The sequence below is a fragment of the Triplophysa rosa genome, unplaced genomic scaffold (assembly GCF_024868665.1).
Source record: "Triplophysa rosa unplaced genomic scaffold, Trosa_1v2 scaffold448, whole genome shotgun sequence".
In the NCBI taxonomy this organism is placed as follows: Eukaryota; Metazoa; Chordata; class Actinopteri; order Cypriniformes; family Nemacheilidae; genus Triplophysa; species Triplophysa rosa.
Genome location: NW_026634451.1, coordinates 36,371 through 56,282, shown reverse-complemented (window position 1 = coordinate 56,282; position 19,912 = coordinate 36,371). Strand labels below are relative to the sequence as shown.

The 19,912-nt window shown below is 40.1% G+C and overlaps 1 protein-coding gene across 1 annotated transcript in view; it reads left to right on the top strand.

Annotated features, from left to right (window-relative positions):
* The first annotated feature begins 12,483 nt into the window (after window positions 1-12,483).
* The window catches only part of LOC130550851 (collagen alpha-1(XXIV) chain-like), a 25,120-nt gene continuing 17,691 nt past the window's right edge, over window positions 12,484-19,912 (top strand). The window contains exon 1 of the mRNA XM_057328369.1: window positions 12,484-12,902. Coding sequence (XP_057184352.1) covers window positions 12,847-12,902 — 56 coding nt within the window. The 5' untranslated portion in view covers window positions 12,484-12,846. The remainder of the gene's footprint in view (window positions 12,903-19,912) is intronic.

The window sequence follows — 19,912 nt, the reverse complement described above, 5'->3', positions numbered from 1 at the left end:
TAAAGGTTCTAAAGATGTGAGCGAGTCGTAAACACACGTCTTGCACATGTGCGTCGTTTTCCCATTACAGACTTCAAGGAAACACTTAAAGACGTTTAATCGGAGATGTTCGGTGAGATCTTGTTTCAGTGGGAAGACCGTCACATTGAAGTGTTTCCCAACAGTGGAAGCGCTCAATTATTTGTCTGAAGTGTTGTGTTGTTGTGTGTCCGTGTGTCTCACATGGTGAACATTGTGTTGCAAGCGGCACAGATACAGCCTTGTGTTGAGCCGAAAGTGATCCCAGACTAGACTTTAAATCCTTCATCTTTAATCTGAGCTCAAAGGGTTGTTTGTTGTTAACGTCTCCAACTCATCCTGACAACTGAGGGTCAAGTGTTGCTCAACGTGAGAGAGATTTTCCGCTGGATGTTTGAGATCACAGAGTGTGTATCGTACAAGCAGCATATTGTTCATATTTGGCCTCTTTATTTCTGCTGTGCTAAGCAAGAGTCTGATGTCTGTTCTTGTGTAGACCTTGAATGAAGACAAGACATGTTCGGGACCTTCAACAGACAGCTGGAGGCAACAACATGAGTCCAAAATTGCTCACAGGTTTTCCATTACCACACCACCTCATTTTCCACATTTAAGGTGGGTGTGCGCGCGCGCGCGCGTGTGTGTGTGTGCACAAGTGAGTGACCCAACATGTTTTTATATCTCAGTGGGGACCTAAACCTGAATACACACCAACACATGGGGACTCGTGTCACCGTGGGGACCAAAATTGAGGTCCTCATGGACACAAAAGCTTATAAATTGTACAGAACAATATTTTTTACAAATCTAAAAATGCAAAAAGTGTTCTATGATCTTTAGGTTTAGGGATAGGGTTAGGGATAGGGGATAGAATATACAGTTTGTACAGTATAAAAACATTACGCCTATGGACTGTCCCCACGGATAGTAAACCGACATGGCTGTGTACTGTTGTGTGCGCGCGTTGTGTGGGTGTGGTGTGTGTGTGTGCGGCGTGCTTGCGTGCGTGCGTGCGCGCGCGCGCGTGCGTGCGTGCGTGCGTGCGTGCGTGCGTGTGTGCGTGCGTGTGTGTGTGTGTGTGTGTGTGTGCGTGAAAGCATTAAGAGTGAAAATGTTTTAGGACTGCAAGTCTGTGTGTGTGTGTGTTTTAGTGTGGGAAAGTGTGTGCGTGTACACAAGCTTGTGTGTTATTATGTCACAGTGTGTGTCTATGCGTGTGTGTGCACTCAAGCTTGTGTGTAATTTTGTCACAGCGTGTGTGTGTGTGTGCTTTGAATCATTATTGTTTCCATGTGGCATCTATAAAAGATCTCTCTGTTGCCTTTTAGCCAAAGACACATTAAATGTTTATAATAAAGAACATCAGTCGAGTCTCTATAAAGAGGGGTTTCCTTTCTGTAAAGAGATTTTATAGGTTTTACTTTTAGACCCTATGATAACAGAAAAAGACTGAGAGCTTTTGAAAGCACAGTGCCACATGTAATCGATGTGGCGTCTCTTATCAGTTTGTTTTTTCTGGTGTTTTATAAAAGACACTCTCATGGCTTCTTACTAGAAAACTCTTTTTATGTGAATGTGAATTGAGTTTTTTTCTGGATTTATTTTCTCTGTGATGCTCTGCTGACCTCTGACGGCGGACAGCGGCTCAGATGAACTCGATGTCTATTTTCACACCGGTGACAGCTGAGCACACCAGTCATGAGAGTCAAACGTCCGACCGTAAATCTGTCTGCAGCATTACAAACTAGAGATGCATTCATTATGTGAATTTGTGCTGTTGTTGCCACGGTGATGGTCTGAGGATGCTCAGGTGTTTTCAGTATGATGATATGTGGTTAGCTGGGTGTTCTGGGTCAATCTCTGAGTCACATCTCTGCTCATCTGCATGGTCAGTCATGTCTGTTATACTAATGGTGCTTTGATATAAAAGATATCTTTTTGTCTGCGATTTCATCATGTTTGCCCTTTTGAAATATTTCTAATGGTAAATTCGGACATTTCCTAAATATAAAATGATATACATGTACTTACGTTTTAATTTTGACCGGACCAAAGGTGCGTATCATCTTCAAAAGAATCATTTTAATAGCACATGAATCACATCCACAGCAGTCCACACAGGACGGAAATGCACACTTCCTCCCTGCCAGAGTTGTTCGCTTCAGTTGCTCGTAATTTCTCACAGACGCTGATGTCTCGTTCAACCAACAAATGTTTACTGTCAGAGGAATTTGCTGAACGTTAACGTCTGTGGACCCGGCGGCGTGAAGAGGTCGCCCGACAGCATCCGGACCACAGGTGAGCCAGACACGGAACATAAACCCTGACTGATGCATTTATCTGCCCAATGACCTTTTATTCATGAGAGACCGGCCTTCGCTCATCACTACGTTCACACTTACGCATTTGGAAGAAACTTTGTCCATACAAACTAAACATTTCCCCCCCGAGTGTGTATTTTTCGTGGATCGATCACATGATCATGATAATGCAGTAATAGTGTTTGGAGATGTGTTGAGATGTAATGCTGGAGTTCAGGTTTATGTCACAGACGTGGGTTGGTCTTCTGTCATCAGTAGACGTGTAAAATTTCCGGCCTTCCAGCCGGCAACGCAGTCGGCTCCCAGTCTTGTGCGGCCGGCCTTCCAGCCGGGGAAGTTCCCCCCAGGACTTCCCCCCCTAAATCCCCCAGAACTCCGCAAGCGCAATCGGGGACTAGGACCATTCCCCCCAGCCCCTTTGGACTGCCCCCTTTGAACCCTTGTTTTGCCCCACCCCCCTCCCATGTTTATTATTTTTGATGTCCCACCCTAGTCCTGTTGTTGTCTTGTCATGTCTGCCCTTGATTTTGTTTTCTTTGTTTTGCCTTGTGCTGTCTGTCACCCAGTCTGTCTTGTCTCGTCCGTCTACCCCTTGGTGAGCACCTGGAGGTGCTCATTAAAGGGGGGGCTTCTGTCATGGCTATGCCTCACTTAGTCATGTTTTTCTTGGTCCTGTGGCAGAGTCATGACAAAGCCTTTGGTTATGTGTGGAGAGAAACATATTATTGTCCTTTTGACAATAATATGCGTTCTCTCCAGTGTCTCGTCATTGGCCCCGCCCCTCTCATTTCCTGTATTGTTTCCCGGCCGTGTTTGATTACCCTCACCTGCCCTGTGTCGTTATCCTTCGTTTGTCTTCCCTTTAAATAGTCCTCATGTGTCATTGTCTTGTTGCTCGTGGATTACGTGGTGTATGTACGTTCTTGTAACTTGTACTCTTGCTCATGCTGTTTCCCGTGGTCCTGTTCCTCGCCTTGTTCGTGTATTGTGAGTTTTGTGTTTTGCCATACCCTGCCTTAGTTACCCTGCCGTGTTTTTGTAAGACGTTGTGTCGTGTTATATTTTAGTTATTTTTGTCCTGTTGTTTTTGCCCCATCGAGGGAAGTGTTTTGTTTTCAGTTTTTTTATACATTAGTCGTGTCATTGTTACCCCCTCGTGGGTGTTTTGTTTCTGTTTATTGTTTAAATAAAGTATCTGTTAACCCCTTCAACCCCACCCTGCCTGCACTTGGGTTCTTCTGTCCACCGATCCCTGACACTCATTTCGCCTCTCTCTTTTCCCTTTTCTTCTCCTCTCTGATGGTTCTTGATGGTCAGAGTGTCATGTCAGTTTTGGGCAGTATTGTAATGTAACAAAGTAAAAATTCTTAAGTACAGACTTAAGTATTTTTTGGGAGTATCTAAACTTTACTTGAGTCTCCATATTTCTGCAGACTTTTACTTTTACTCCACTACATTTCCTGAACAAAATGTATACTTTTACTCTGATACATTTCCCTAAGCATGTTCGTTACTACAAAATAAAAGCATAGAAAGTGAAATAGACAAGTCGGCAATCTGGTCACCATGACAATGCTGAACCAATCAATAGAGTTGGTTAAAGCTCAACGTGCAAGTGCAAAAAGGTGCTCTCCGCAGTTTATTTCAACACAAGGCTTTAATGTGCTGCTTCTCTTAAAGATAAACAACAAAGTTTTCTGTTTCAATGAATGATCAGATGACTGGGTTGGGAAATGCAAGGAAAGAAAGAAGTAAGGGCCAGACAGATTTGTTCTGATTTTGTTCCAAGTTGTTCTGTTAGAGGGATCATATTGGGGTGGGAGGGAACTATCCTGTTATAAAGTTATAAAGTAAAGTTATAAGATGTGGTTTCTGAACTTATAATTAGCAATTTGGCAAAAGTACTTTTGATACTTAAGTACAATATTTATCTGTTACTTTAAGACTTTTACTCAAGTGGTATTCTAAAAGGTTGCTTTCACTTCTACCAAAGTCATTTTCTGGCGAGATATTTGTACTTTTACTCAAGTATTGCTTTTAGGTGCTCTATACATTTTGTTTTTTAAGTTATTTTAAATTGGTTTTTGTTTGTGGGGTCAACAGAATCTCAGATGTTCTGCCTAACATCAACTTTTGTGTTTCAGGAAAGAAAAATATTATACATGATCGGTGTGAGGCTGAATAAATGATGAACACTGGAAACAACGTGTTTTTGGTCCTCGTGAAGAAATATATTCAACAAATTAGGCTTTGTTTTATAAAGAATCTGTCTTGAATTAGGTTTATTTTTGTTGTTTTCATTGTCTTTTCTTGTTTTAAGGATGACTTGCGTGAAAAACATGAGGAAGATGTGTCTCTGGACGTGCTGGATTCTCATTCTCGTAGCTGATGGTGGTGACGGTATATGTGAAGTTCTCGGGGTGGTGATGGTTTGCAGATGGATGGTCTTGAGATAAGTCGCGGTGTTATGATCCACGTGACCTCCTGTAAAGACGGCATCTTACGGAGAATGTGAATACATGTGACGTGTTTAAATATGTTCACGTTTAAGGGCTTCTCAGTTTAATGTTGACAGTCAGACAAGAACTTTCAACTCGAGCGGTGATGTAAAATGTTAAATGTGTGTTTCTAATGAAAGTGTGTTATGTTGACCTGAAGTATAGAGATGACCTCAAAGGTCTTTAAACACATAGAAATGTCCCGATGTTATCCTCGTACTGTCTGAACTCTGTGGTGTGTTTGATGATTTTATGTGAGAAAGGGTTTTTTAAGTGCCTGTGAAACGTTTCACTTTATTTCTCTTGACTTTTACAGAGCGTGAGATGGTCAGCATCAGCATGTGATCGGTTGGTGACAGTTATATTCGAGCGGCTGTATGGTTTACGGAGGCAACGGATCTGTATGCCGTGTGTTCTTTGATTGGTTCATGAGGGATGTGCCGGGATGGAGTACAGGAGACAGATGCGGTTTCAATTCACCTTACTGTAAAACCAGGAGTTCAGGACAAATGTTCCTCTGGTGTGAAACAGTGTTTCCGAGCTGAGGTCGAGCATCTGTCCTATACTTTTGGGGGGAATGAAGAAGCGTTTAGTTTTATCTGAGCAGGTACATTCATCAGTCCAGAGTCTCTTCAGCCATATGGAAAAACACACACGAGTATAACAGCTGCTTTATAGTTCTTTCCCTCATCTTATCTCTGTCTGCCAAGTTGGACTAAATTCATTTTATGGACACGTTTAATAGATATACAGTGTGATTTTATTTTTAGAACATAATGTACTGAATCTGACTGAATTGACTGAAATGACAACAAAAACTTGTTGTTTAGGAATAAGGCTGAAATATTGATTTACGTGAATTATGTGGAAACCAGTATTAAGCAGCACGGGAATATTTGTAGCAATAGCCAAAAACACATTGTATGGGTCAAAATTATTCATTTTTCTTTTATGCCACAAATCATTGGGATATTAAGTAAAGATCATGTCCCATGAATATATAAGATTTCCTACCGTAAATATATTAAAACTTTAGTTTTGCCAGGTATATGCTATGCTATAGGACTTCATTCAGACAACTTTAAAGGCGCTTTTCTCAATATTATGATGTTTTGCACCCTCAGATTCCAGAGTTTTAAATAGTTTTTGTCTGCCAAATATCGTCCTTTCCTAACAAAACCATACATCATTGGAAAGCATATTTATTCATCTTTCAAATCATGTAAAATTCTCAACCCTGTTGAAAAAAACAGCATGTGCTGGTTAGCTAGGTTTTGAAGCATGGTAGCTGGTTTGTGCTGGTTTAAGCTGGTCATGTGCTGGTCCTAAACTGGTCATGCCTAGACCAGCACATGACCATCTTAAACCAGCTCATGACCAGGGGCATGTTCAAGCTCAAACCGGTGTGCAACGTTTTGCTGCGGTTTCCGGGTTGAACGACACGCTTCCTGGAAACGGTCTTCAACGGTGTGCAACAGGGTTTGAGATGCGTTTTCTCTTGTTTGGTGGGCGTGTCAAGAACGTCAGCCCAATCAGCAGCAACATGTGTATAACCCACGCGGTGTTAAAGAGACGGCTCGCACAATGGGTCCAAGTAAAGTCGTTTAAATGTGTCCGCTGCAGCTCGGTATATGCAACAATTGAAGATATTAGAAGAGATGTATTTTGCAGTATTCAACACGTATTTATAGCGATTTCATCAGGCTCCGAAAATTCTTCAAAAAGAACACAAAGAATGGCCTTCTCAGCTGCCATAGTTCAACTCTTGCGTCATCACAACAGGGTGTTCAACCGCATCACCGTTTCCGTTTAAAAAACGTTTTGTCGGGGCTGAACGCCGCCCAGCTTAAACCAGCACAAACCAGCTACCATGCTTCAAAACCTAGCTAACCAGCACATGCTGTTATTTTCTGTTTTGTTGTCCAGGGTCACATTTGTGTCAAGTTCAATGACAAATGGTTCTCCTCAGTGATGGTAGATCAGCATCTGGGCATGCAGTCGACTCGGACTTATACCAAGGTTTTTTAGAAAATGTTTAAATAGGGTTTATAATGATTTCTAAATGGACTAATTATAAAACAATCCATAGATTTTATCTGAAAATGATTCATTTGATTAATGAAAATAAATAAATGAATAAAATATGTCAGATTAATCGATTCAAAAATAATCATCGATGAAGCCTTATTTTAGAAAGATGATCATGAGTGAGTCCTTCTGATTCTCCATCAATCTGTGCCTTTACTGCTGTGATCTCTCGCTCACGGTCTCTCTCTCTCTCGTTTGGTGATTTATTGTTTCTCAGAGAACCGCAGGCGCAACCTGATGTTTTCAAAACCGCTAATTGAGAATGTTAGGCAAACATCCTCGTGTATGATTTTAAGAGTGAGACGCACGCCGCCTTTTTTACGAGTTGTTTAGCACATAAAATAAATCCCAACATTTGCTGACTAAACACCCACCACAACTGAAGTGAGTTGTGCAAGAGACATCAACTGTGTTAGTAAAAGAATTCTCTAGAACTTTAGATGGTGAAATAGTCCAAGAGTTCAATTCTTCAGTTAATGTTTTGTTTCTCTGTGATGTGAATCGGTCACATAACTGATCAGATGAATCTTGTGTTGTGATTTAGACTGTGTCCAGCCGACCATGTGACTTGTAAGGGATAATCCACAGCTAGCCGTGCGTTAAAGGGTGGAGGCCAAGAACCACCCGACGCGAATTGAATGCATTAAATCCTATAACGCACAGCTAGCTGTGGATTATCCTGCTTATACCATGGTCATTTGCCAAGTTAAAGCTGTTATTGATGATTTTGATATAATTTTAGATCAAACAGGTGAAAATGACGGTTATTTTCCTCAGTTGATTTTAAATGTAATCAAACTGACTGGAGTTTACCGTGCGTCAAAGGGTTTTAATGCACACCTTCCAGCCAATCACGATCGAGTATTCAAACAGACCATGGTATAATATTATTTATTTGCAGAAGCCTAAAAGCATGTTCAGTCTGTTTGGCGTTTGTTGCGTGTCATGTTTGTACGGCAAATCATCACATCTGTTATTAACCGTCCAGATCACATTTAAGAACTTGCATTCAGTTTCTCTTCTGATCCATTTCATCTTAGCATCGGTTCAGTTTCTCTCTGGGGTTCCTGACTCTCAAGCCAAAATAAGAGGCATTCTGTAAGCTTCCTGCCCAGAGAGGAAGTTGACCCTCTGCAGTTCTCATCATGGTGTGTTAATGAGATGAGCAGAAGCCGTAGAACAGACCTGAGGGAGAACAGCACTGGACACAAAATCACATTCTGGTTCAAACAACACCGGCATCAATGCAGTAAAATGTTTTGGAAGGAGAAGGTGAGTAAATCATGCTGATATTTACTAGAGCCAACAATAAAATCCTTGTAACAATTTGCACGAAAGTAAAAGTTGCTGCTATAATTCAAGTACAACTTACTAACCAGTATAAAGTCAATTCTACTGATTAATTACATTCAGATTTTGTTAAAATATCAAGTAAATGTTACTTAAAGTAAACCAAAAAAATGACGCTGAACAAAATCATGTGTGTAACTCAAACTTCACGGATCACTTACTGTCATATTGAAATATACTCTTTTTTTACAACATACATAGATGGTCAGTAAGAAGTCTTTCTATTTACTGAAAAAAAACACTTAAAATGACAGTTCATCTTGAAAATTAGTCTCCAAATGCAGTCAGATGCTGGGAACTACAGATCAACTGCCAAGGCAGTGATGTCTACAAAAATGATTTATGTAGTCTCGACACAAAATAATAAGTCAACTTAATTTGACCAATTTAAATGGGGTTAACATAATAAAATTGAGTTGGATTTACTTCATAATTTGTTCAATTAAAATTACTCAAAAAAAATCATTTAAATCAAAACAAGCAAAATAGTAGATTTTATTCCCAAGATTTTTACGTTATTTTAACTCAATTTTTTTGTTAAAAACAGGAACATAATTATATTAAGTATATTTGAATCATTTCTTTTCATAAAACCTACTGAGGCACATAATCATTTTTATCAGTGAATTAATGCAGATATTGATTCTTTGATCAATCATTTAAAGTATCTTTATTATTCTCTAACGTCTCATGAGGTTATGATGTAAATCACTGATGTACTGCAATACAGACGCATTATTATTCTGACCCTTATTTCACTTGACAGCTAAACATTAAAACACAGGTGCAAAGTTGGTTCAGAAACGAGACATTTACTCGTCCTCGTGTTGTTTAAACCCCCGATGACGGTCTGGTGTTTCAGGTTTGCTGGTTATGGAGTGGATTGTGAGCCCATTCTCAAACTTCAAAAGGACACGTAATAAAATAAAGTAACCGTGCTGTAAAGTTCAAGTGTCCTGAAGGCATGCTAACAAGTTTGGTGAAAGAAAACAAAATATGATCCCTCATTTGACAACGTTTTTCACCTGTGTGCCATTTGTCTGCAAGCACATTCACACAATAAAACCGTGTGAACTTTTCAGACGTCCTTGAGCTACGGAGAAACGAGTGTTGTGATGTGAGGATCTGACGGTTGGTTTGGTTGGATGTAGCAGTAAAGAGAGATCAAGCGATCCGTTCTTTATTTACTGAAGCTCTCATGAAACAGAAGGAAACGCTTGTGAGATTGAATGTTTGTTTGCTGTGTTAAAGATAAAAGCTGTGCTTTCCTGCCGCCGGAAACCAAATCTCGCAGAACTTTAACACAAACAAAAGTATTTCACCATATTTACTGCGGACGCATTCGGTTTCTGATCATCTCGTGAGATTCAATGAATTTCACATGTACAGTATGTCATTTTATAGCTTCGCTTGATTAGCTTGTATAGTTTTTGCTTAGTATGTTCATTAAAAATGTGACCACAAAACCAGTCGTAGTCCAGGAGTATTTGAAGCAACAGCCAAGATCTTATGGGTCAAAATCATCCATTTTTCTTTTATTGTCACGGTTCTCAGGGTGAGACACAGAGACAAGGACAGAGGACCCAAATGCAGACAGCGGGTAAGGGGTTAACACAAACTTTAATAATAACTAAAAATACAAAACAAGGACCCACGTGGGGGAACATAACAAAACATAGCAACACGGACAGGAACTAACTAGACTGAAAATAATAACATTTGACATGAACACTGTAAACTAAACTAACTACACAACAAGAACTCACCGCAAAGACAAACAAGACGCAACAGAACAATGATCCAGCACGAGACAGAAGACACAAGGGCATTATAAAGGGGACAAATCAAGAGGAAGCAGGTGCGGGGCATGAACTAATTAACAAACAATAACGAGGAGACGAAAGGGCGGGAACAGAGACGCCACACCGGAGAGTGGAAGACCAACAGGGACAAAACGTCACTCTCCACATAAAACAAGAGGTTCTATCATGGTTCTGCCACTAGGTCAAGAGAAGCAAGACAAGGTGAGCAGAACCATGACATTTATGCCCAAAATCATTAAGATATTTTGTATCGTAAATCGTAATACAAATAAAGTTGAGTTGAAATCAAAACTTTATTTATGAGCGGTACGTCGATAGAGAGCGTTAAAACAAACCTGTTTCTTCTGAGCAGCATGAACAACTTTAAAGGCCATTTTATCAATATTTCGATTTTTTTTGCACCCTCAGATTCCATATTATCATATAGCTTGATACGTGAATGGAAACTTGTTTTTTCGGTTTTATTTTGAGCATTTTTTCATAGATGCTTTTCGTCTCTTTTAGCCCTGTACACAATATTTGTGTTATTCTTTCATCGTTTATTCAAACCTGTGTGAGTTTCTTTCTTCTGCAGAACGCAAGAGAAGATATTTTGAAGAATGTTGATATCAAACTCCATTGACTTCCATTGTATGAACACAAAACCACTGAGACATTTCTCAAAATATCTTCTTTTGTGAGCGAGAATAAATGATGGCAGAATTTTGGGTCATCTCTTTAAGAAAGAAAGACAGTCTAAGATGATACGATGATTTAACTGGGTGTAAGTTGGTTTAGGTGTGTGTGTGTTGTATTCTGGGTTTGTCATCAGTTTGCGCTCCGTCCACTCCGTTTCTCCTGGGAGGAAGTCTGATGTCTTCTCTCTCACCGGCTGGATGAAGTGCTGTGCACACGACTCAGATGTTAGACACACAGACTTGTGTTGAGTCCACACATTTCCACACAACTGAGACATGAAAACCAGCATCAGGGATTTGAAGTAAGAAACCTCACCCGAACACAAGAGACGAGGCTGAGCTTCTGCGCTTCAGCGGGCCGTGATGCTTTAGGGTTAATGGGTCGTTTAGCGGATGACATTAAAAGAGGTTCTTCTGTTTTCAGCAGAGTGCCTGTGACAGCAGAAACAACACACAGTCCAGGTGTCGATGAAGAGACATTCCTTCAGACGTCTGTGAGGTTATTATTCTCTCTCGCTCTGTTAGATTCTCTTTACACTCTTCTAGATGTCTATTAACACTCACTTTGCTTGAATTGCACTTCCAATGGTACATTTACATTTATGCATTTGGCAGAAGCTTGTATCCAAAGCGACTTACATTGCATTATACTGTACATTTGTATCTGAGTATGTGCGATCCCTGGGATCCACCCATGACCTTGGCGTTGCTAGAGTTACAGGAAAGCTTTTATATTTTCAGTTTGCTTTTTTATTTTTTAAAATGTGTAAAGAGACGTTTCATATTCTGTTGAGAAGAAGAGTGTGTGAACGGCGCTTATGAATCTTTGTGTGTGCGTGTGAAGATGATCTGTCGTGGGTTTTTTAGAGGGTTGAACTATTTTGGGGTTCAAGACTAATCCAGTCCCTCTGGGGGTCACTGTGAGGTCAAACACAAGGTCTAATGTCAGAGCCAATGAGCGTTTGAGCTCAGAGAATGACACATCAGACATGTGATGGTCAAGAGCAGCACATCACACCATCATCGTGACAAAAGAGTTGAGTTACTTTTATTTTCAGCATCTCTCGCCGTACACTTTTGCTTCGGAGCAGCTTTACAAATGTTTCCGTTTCAATTGTATTGTAAATATTTCACATTAGAAAAAGAATCATTTTTGGTAACACTTCATAAAAAGTACACTAGCTAACATGAAATAATAATAAACTTATAGTAAAAAAAATTACTATAATACTGTTTTAAAATCAAAACTTGTATCTGATAATAGCCTATTAGTTAATGCACAATTGTATTGGCCAACAATTGTGTTGGTATTAATTAACAAAGATGGAGAAATGATGCAAAAATTGTTCGTTGTATTTGAACTAATCTGAACAAATGTAAACCTTATTGTCAATTTATTTTGTCATTGTTTTATATGTTCTGTACGTTTGATGTTTTATCATTTAATCCTTAACTGGATCAAATAACAACTATGAAAGTTACGTTTCTATTTTGCTCCTCATTTATTTCATATATAATATGCATTTCTTTAGTATTGTGTCTTCTCTACATTAAACGTGATGGTATGGGAACCACTAAACGGGTGAAATGCTTTTAAAAGGTTTATTTGTGACGTAAATGAACGGTGAGCTCGTATGAATGATGTCACAGGCAGTAATAGGTGAAACCCAACACCGGGCCGAGCTGAGAGCTGAGAGCTGAGGGATGAGCCGAGCGGATCCGGAGCGAGTCCAGACACATGCCGAGCGCAGAGCCCGGAGCAACTCTCTCTCTCCCTCTCTCTCTCTCTCTCTCTCTCTCTCAGTCCGGTTTCATACGGAACAGTCTGATCTGAGCTCTACACAGACATCTCACCATATTTCATTATCAGACATTGTTTCACACACGAGTGGAGTGGAGTAAAGCTGTCCAGAGCTGGCGCGCGCGTTCCGTTCCCTGATCTCTGTCACCGGAGTCGGTGTGATGTGGAGGCGGTGATCCGATTCTGCGATCAGACTGGATCTGATCTCATGACTCTGGCGTGGAATTCTGTTTTCACTTAGAAACCTGCTGCTTGGACAAATGCATACAAATGCATTTAGGAGCCCAACGGACAAGGAGTGGACGCGTTTCTCCCACAGACACAACGTGAGTCACTTTTCGGTCTTTGGTGCTGTGGGGTCAGCGCTCGGGTTTATCTGAACGCAAGATCTTCCTAACATACATCGCGTTTCTTTTCAAACCGAACTCTGGAATCATGAGATAAAGACGCGCACGGAGACACAGCTGCGCGTAATTTGCGCAAATGCGTTACAGTGTTGATGCAAAGTGTTTCCGTTTGTCGGAAGATCAAAACGTACCGCTGTTTTGCATTTATTTAGTGCCCTGTATCGCATAGCCAACGCATGAAATGTGCATGGCTGTGCAGGAAAGTCAGAGTCCTGCAACTTATTAAAGTAAACAGAGTTCTGCGCAGAAACTCAAGAGTCATGAGAAGAATTCAGATTGCTTTTCCACACAGTTCTGTTGTGGGTTATAGGATGTGCAGTCTAATGCTGTTCCTCTTTACATTCATATTTAAATCAGGCCATGAAGATATTTGGGATTTCTCCTCTTTGAGATGATGGGATATAATGCCGATAATCAGTGTCTTTTCTTTTGCCTGGTCTGACCTGATTTTGTGATAGCGGAGTAGCAGTGGGTTTCCTCGGCTGTGTTTGTTGGCGTTTCCTGGTCCAAACATTCCTCATGGAGATGAATATTGACCTCTAACATCTGGCCTGTCGCTCTGAACTAAAAGAAATCCAACAGATCTGTACATGCACCTGAGCGCAGGCTCGCTGCCTTCATGTTAGAGATGTTGTGAAGGGTTAATCGTGCTACTTTAGCTCAAGTGCACATGGAATATTGGGATAGGAAATAATCATCTCTGGACTCTATAAAATGATCTGTGAAGGAGCGTTCATTTGTTGTGATATGAATGGAGGAACGAGTGAATGATTTTCTCATGTGTTCTTCATGTATTCTGATTGGAACAGTCTCTTCTCAGTGTGTGCACATGGTTTGCAATGACAGAAACATTTGAATACTTCGTTTTATATATAGTCCGATTTTTAGGTGGATGTAGAGACTGGTGAGAAAGAGAGAGCGATGGTTTCTAATCCGTGTAAAAACGTGTGTGTTGGTTATATTCATATTCTCCGTTTAATTCAGCCTCCTCTTTATGACAGACTGTGATGTAAACGAAATATTTCAAACGTTCTGCTAATGATATAAGAAAACCAGCGTTTTGAAAACAGCTTGTGGTGGTGCTCGTTTGATGACTGAAGTTGTGAGAACATCGGTCGGTGGTGTCAGAAGAGAGCATCAGTATTACAGTCACGCTGCATGCGGCTGCAGGTGTGAGAAACACGCTCCAAGACGATCAGATGTTGGCAGTGTGATCAGGTCTGTACGCAGAATATGAATAATGCAGACGGTCTGAATGGAAGATCTACCACAGCCGCATCCCTGCATCCCCGCGGGCTCGAGTCACTTCAGTCTGCTTTGGCAGGTAACTTGTGTCTCGTGTAAGCAGAATAAACATGCGCAGGTGCAGGTGGCTGTGCAGGATGCAGAACCGCACTGATGTCAACAATCTCCACACACCCAGGTCATTTGAAGGTCAAATAAGCCATTTAAACTACATCCAGGTTAAGAGGGGTCGAGAAAACAGCAAGCGTCATTTAAACGCCGGTCTCTGAATGCACAGAATGTCTTGCTTTCTCGGTGGTTTTGTGGACCAATCCGCATGTTCTAGTTGAGATGTTATCCAGATCCAGAACCATCAGAGAGCTCACGCCGTTTCTTCTCTCAGAACAGAATCTATGGCAAAAAATGACTTTCTTATTTACTATTTTTGTCTTGTTTTCCAGTACAAATGCCTAAAAATGATTGAATCAAGATGCATTTTCTTGCTTAAAACGAGCAAAATAAATCTGCCAATGGGGTGAGAAAAATAATCTTGAATTTAGTGAGTAAGAAAAATGTAAACCTTAATTCAAGATTCTTTTTTACCCCATTGGCAGATTTTTGCTTGTTTAACGCACAAATTCTTTTTAATCTAAAAACAAGACTTCTTTTCTTAGGTCAGTTTGCTCGTCAAGAAAATGCATCTTGATTCAAGAATGTTTAGCCATTTGTACTGGAAAACAAGAGAAAAATACTACGTGAGAAAGCCGTTTTTTGCAGTTGCACTGGCAGCATTTCCAACTTTCCACAGGTTTTCTGTGCCTTACTTTTGCTGTGTGAAATATATGTGCTCTGATTTGTTTATGTCTGTATTCTCAGCTGACTTGAGCACACTTTTCCAGATTTAAATCGCAGAATTTCCCTCCAAATCAGTTCAGAAAATGCAAAACACATCTTCAGGTTCTGTCTGGATCTTCTGGTAATTCAGTGCCAACCCAAAACACAACGCTGTCTCCTCATGAACTCATGCGGTCAAACACTGTGTTATGTGTGGAGTCTGGCACCGCTGCATGTCACCCGCTCCTGTGTGTGTGTGTGTGTGTGTGCGTTTTTTCATGATTTACAAAATCTATTTTTTTTTATGTTTCTGTTATAGGGCTGTGCAATATTAAAGAAAAATGCGATAGCATGCGATATTCATGCGATACGATATTTCTTTTTCTAAAGTCAATTTAAAACGTTTTAAAATATATTGAAAGAAATTATTTATAAAACGGCCAGTTCTGGTCCTTGATTCTGATTGGTTGAGCCTGCTGATCGCATTACATAGCCTAAATATCACTTGATTTACTTTATTTTATGAAACCTTGCTACGCATATGCAACAACCGTTTTATAACAGCAATAAACCCCGCCAAGCAGTGGGTTACAGTGCGTTTTATAACAGCTGTTATGGGCTTATTGCTTTAATAACCAATAGGGCTGCATGATATTAAAGAAACATGTGATATGCAATAATTTACTAAATAATGCCATGTGCGACAGAATAATGGTTCAAGTTTGAAAAATATATATTTAAAAATGGACAATTATATAACCAACATGCATATTTACACTATCTCTGATGATTGATCATCTTCTACACATCACACACAGTCTCTCTGCTGTCTGCGTCAACCTAAAACTCGTAGACTATAGACCACTTCACAAGATGTAAACAATGGTACAAACGCACTTCCGTTTAACAGTTTGATTCGGTTAAAAGGGTTTTGTTAGTTTCATTTTGTTCAACCATTGTGCAGCGTTGGATCAGCGTTGTTTACGTCATCCAAAGTGGTCTATACGTGACTTCTTGAATTGTTCTTGAAACGAAATATTGTGGTATGCACATTTTGCGATATTTCGGTCATTTCGATATATTGCGCAGCCCAAGTCTGTGAGTTTATACAGCGTGCATTTGTTTTGAATTGAATCACACAGTCAAACAGAGAAGGACAGGAACTCAGTGTTGTTTAGATTGTGTGTGTTTGTGTTTGTGTTTGTGGAATGTCACACTGTCCTCTCGAGGGGAGGCAGGTGAAACCCCGGCGTCTGCATTATTAGCTCACAGAGAACTGTGGGAAAACAAATACATTCAATCCACCAATCACAAGCTGCAGCTGCCGCTGTTCTTCATCATTACATTGATGGTGTTTATTGATCATAAAGAAAGTCTCATTGTCTTTGAACACCTCGAATGATGAGGAACAGTGAGGTTTCCCACAATGTTGGGTTTCAGAGGGAGTCGGAGACCGAAATGACCTGAACATGTTCTGGTGTTCAGATCTGGATGAATTATGTAGGATGAACGGACGATTATATAACCGAGTGTCAATCCAGAGACAGTCCTGTTCAAACTCTCAGTTCCTCAAGGTTTACGTTCCGTTACAATGATTGCACCGAGGAGCATGTTATTGCTCAGTTGTTTCTCTTTTATAGCTCGGGAGATTTAACGGAGTTCCCAGTTGTTTCTTTTAAGTCTAAAACTGCTTTGGAGAAATAAAAACAGAAACAAATGAGACTGTAATATGAATATAGATGGTTGAGGTAAAATCATCTGGATCTGCGCAAATTTGATGAGAAATGTTTGAGTTCATATTGAGATCTTCAATAATATTGACTTTCGATTGCAGACGAGACAAATCGGATCTCTTCTGAAACTCTAAAAAAGTGAAGATCATGTTCCATGAAGATATAAGATTTCCTACCGTGTATATATAAAACTTTATTTTTGTCAGTAATATGCTATGCTAAGGACTTTATTTAGACAACTTTAAAGGAGAATTTTTTGCACCCTCAGATTCCAGACTTTTAAATACTTGTATCTCGGCCAACAACCGTCCTATCCTAACAAACCACACATCAATGGAAAGCTTATTTATTCAGCTTTCAGATGATGTACACATCTAAATTTCGACAAATTCACCCATAATACTGGTTTTGTTGTCCAGGGTCACAAACATCTGAGACACAGATGAGATTTAATTCCTCTATTGATCGTTTGTGTAACTTCTCCTTTTAGGTTTGTTTTTCTTTTTGATTTATAATGTTTCTGTTGGATAAATGCAGGTTGTGTTTAGACACATACGTAAACATGCGAATGATGCTTTTACCGTATTTGCAAATCTACATGAAGCATTTTTGAGTTATATAACAAAATATTTAAAACTAATAGGTGTTTTTTTTTTAAATAGCAGAACATTTCTAAACAAAATGTTTTACAAAAAAACAAACAGATATATTGTTTAAAAAAGAGAAAATTAAGTATGAAGTGTATGTACTTATGAAACTGCATTTATAATAACCAGTCCTGTATGTTTATAATGTTATAATGAACACTGAGGTCACGATCCCTCAGATCTTTAGCGCCACCCAGAGCCGTTGAAAAACAGAGTTGCGACACACATTGATCTCGCCGCCGCGTGGTCACGTGGTTCATGGAGCGCTCAATAGTTCCAAACTGTCAGTCTGTTTGAATGGGTTTAAGCGGGTGAGACAGTGGAAGCAGCTGTTTTTGCAACAAATTTCACTATATACCAACACAATATATGCACTGATTACTATGTTGATTAAATTTATAATAACATATTGTCTGATGAGTGTAAGAAAGACAGTATTAATCTGGTTTGTGTTTTTAATTTGACTTGGAAAGATGCATAATGTGCAATACATTAACAGAATGCATGCATTCATCTGTTTCTCGTGCTTATATGATCATCGGTACATACCAATGTTAACTTCTGTTAAGTCATTCACATAAAAATGCAATTTATAAGTCATTTATCAATAAATAATCAATGATTGCAAGTAAATGCACCACAAAGAACGCTGAAAAATGAACAAGACAAACCATTTCAGTCAGTAAGAGATTTTATTATATAATTTATACATTTTATTTAATGAGAAGTCTTTATAGAAAATCGTTCAACACACAGAAAAGCCATTTTTATTGAGGAAAACTATATTTTGTTTCAAAAACATCCTTATAATAAAACACCAGTTTTACAGAGATGTATTTGATCAACTTACCTGCGAATGTGTTTGGGCTTCGATGCAATGTTTGGAACTATAGAGCCCTCCATGACACGAGCTATCTCCGCATTGCATTCTTCCAACGGACGTCTATGTGAGTGTTTACACACACGAACACACACACAAACACACACACATTAACATGCACACACACACACGAACCAACACACAAGTGATACACACATATTAACACATACACGAAAACACGCACGTGATACGCACATATTAACGCGAACGCACGCACGCACACACACACACACACGCACACACACACACACAAACACATACATGCACATATGCACACGCACACATGAACACGCACGCACACACACACACACAAACACATACATGCACATATGCACACGCACACATGAACACGCACGCACACACACACACACAAACACATACATGCACATATGCACACGCACACATGAACACGCACGCACACACACACACACAAACACATACATGCACATATGCACACGCACACATGAACACGCACGCACACACACACACACAAACACATACATGCACATATGCACACGCACACATGAACACGCACGCACACACACACACACAAACACATACATGCACATATGCACACGCACACATGAACACGCACGCACACACACACACACAAACACATACATGCACATATGCACACGCACACATGAACACGCACGCACACACACACACACAAACACATACATGCACATATGCACACGCACACATGAACACGCACGCACACACACACACACAAACACATACATGCACATATGCACACGCACACATGAACACGCACGCACACACACACACACAAACACATACATGCACATATGCACACGCACACATGAACACGCACGCACACACACACACACAAACACATACATGCACATATGCACACGCACACATGAACACGCACGCACACACACACACACATGTCTGGTTTACTATCTCCGTGGGGACAGTCCATAGGCGTAATGTTTTTATACTGTACAAACTGTATATTCTATCCCCTATCCCTAACCCTATCCCTAAACCTAAAGATCATAGAACACTTTTTGCATTTTTAGATTTGTAAAAAATATTGTTCTGTACAATTTATAAGCTTTTTTGCCCATGAGGACCTCAATTTTGGTCCCCACGGTGACACGAGTCCCCATGTGTTGGTGTGCATTCAGGTTTAGGTCCCCACCGGGATATACAAACATGAACACACACACACACACACTGAATGTATACAGACAAGTTCTTTAAAACAAATGAAGGAAGAGCGGGTTAACCCTAACCCATTCTTATAATGGACGTCTATGCGAGTGTCGCAACTCTGTTTTTCAACGGCTCTGGCGCCACCTACTGACGGACTGACGGATGCTCCTGCACGACATCTTGCAAGATTCTCTTAGATACATTTGAATTCACATTGCCCTTATGTTGCTCCAATTGCTTCCATTGTTCACCTGATTTGTAAGTGGCTTTGGATAAGAGCGTCTGCTAAATGACTCAATGTAAGTGTAATGTTAATTGCTGTGAATGTACCCCCTCAGACTAGAATGATGTTTACCATGGTAAAGTGTCTCATTGCATTATTGGAGACTCTTTTGTGTTGATTTGTCATTCATGTGAAGAGCACATGGG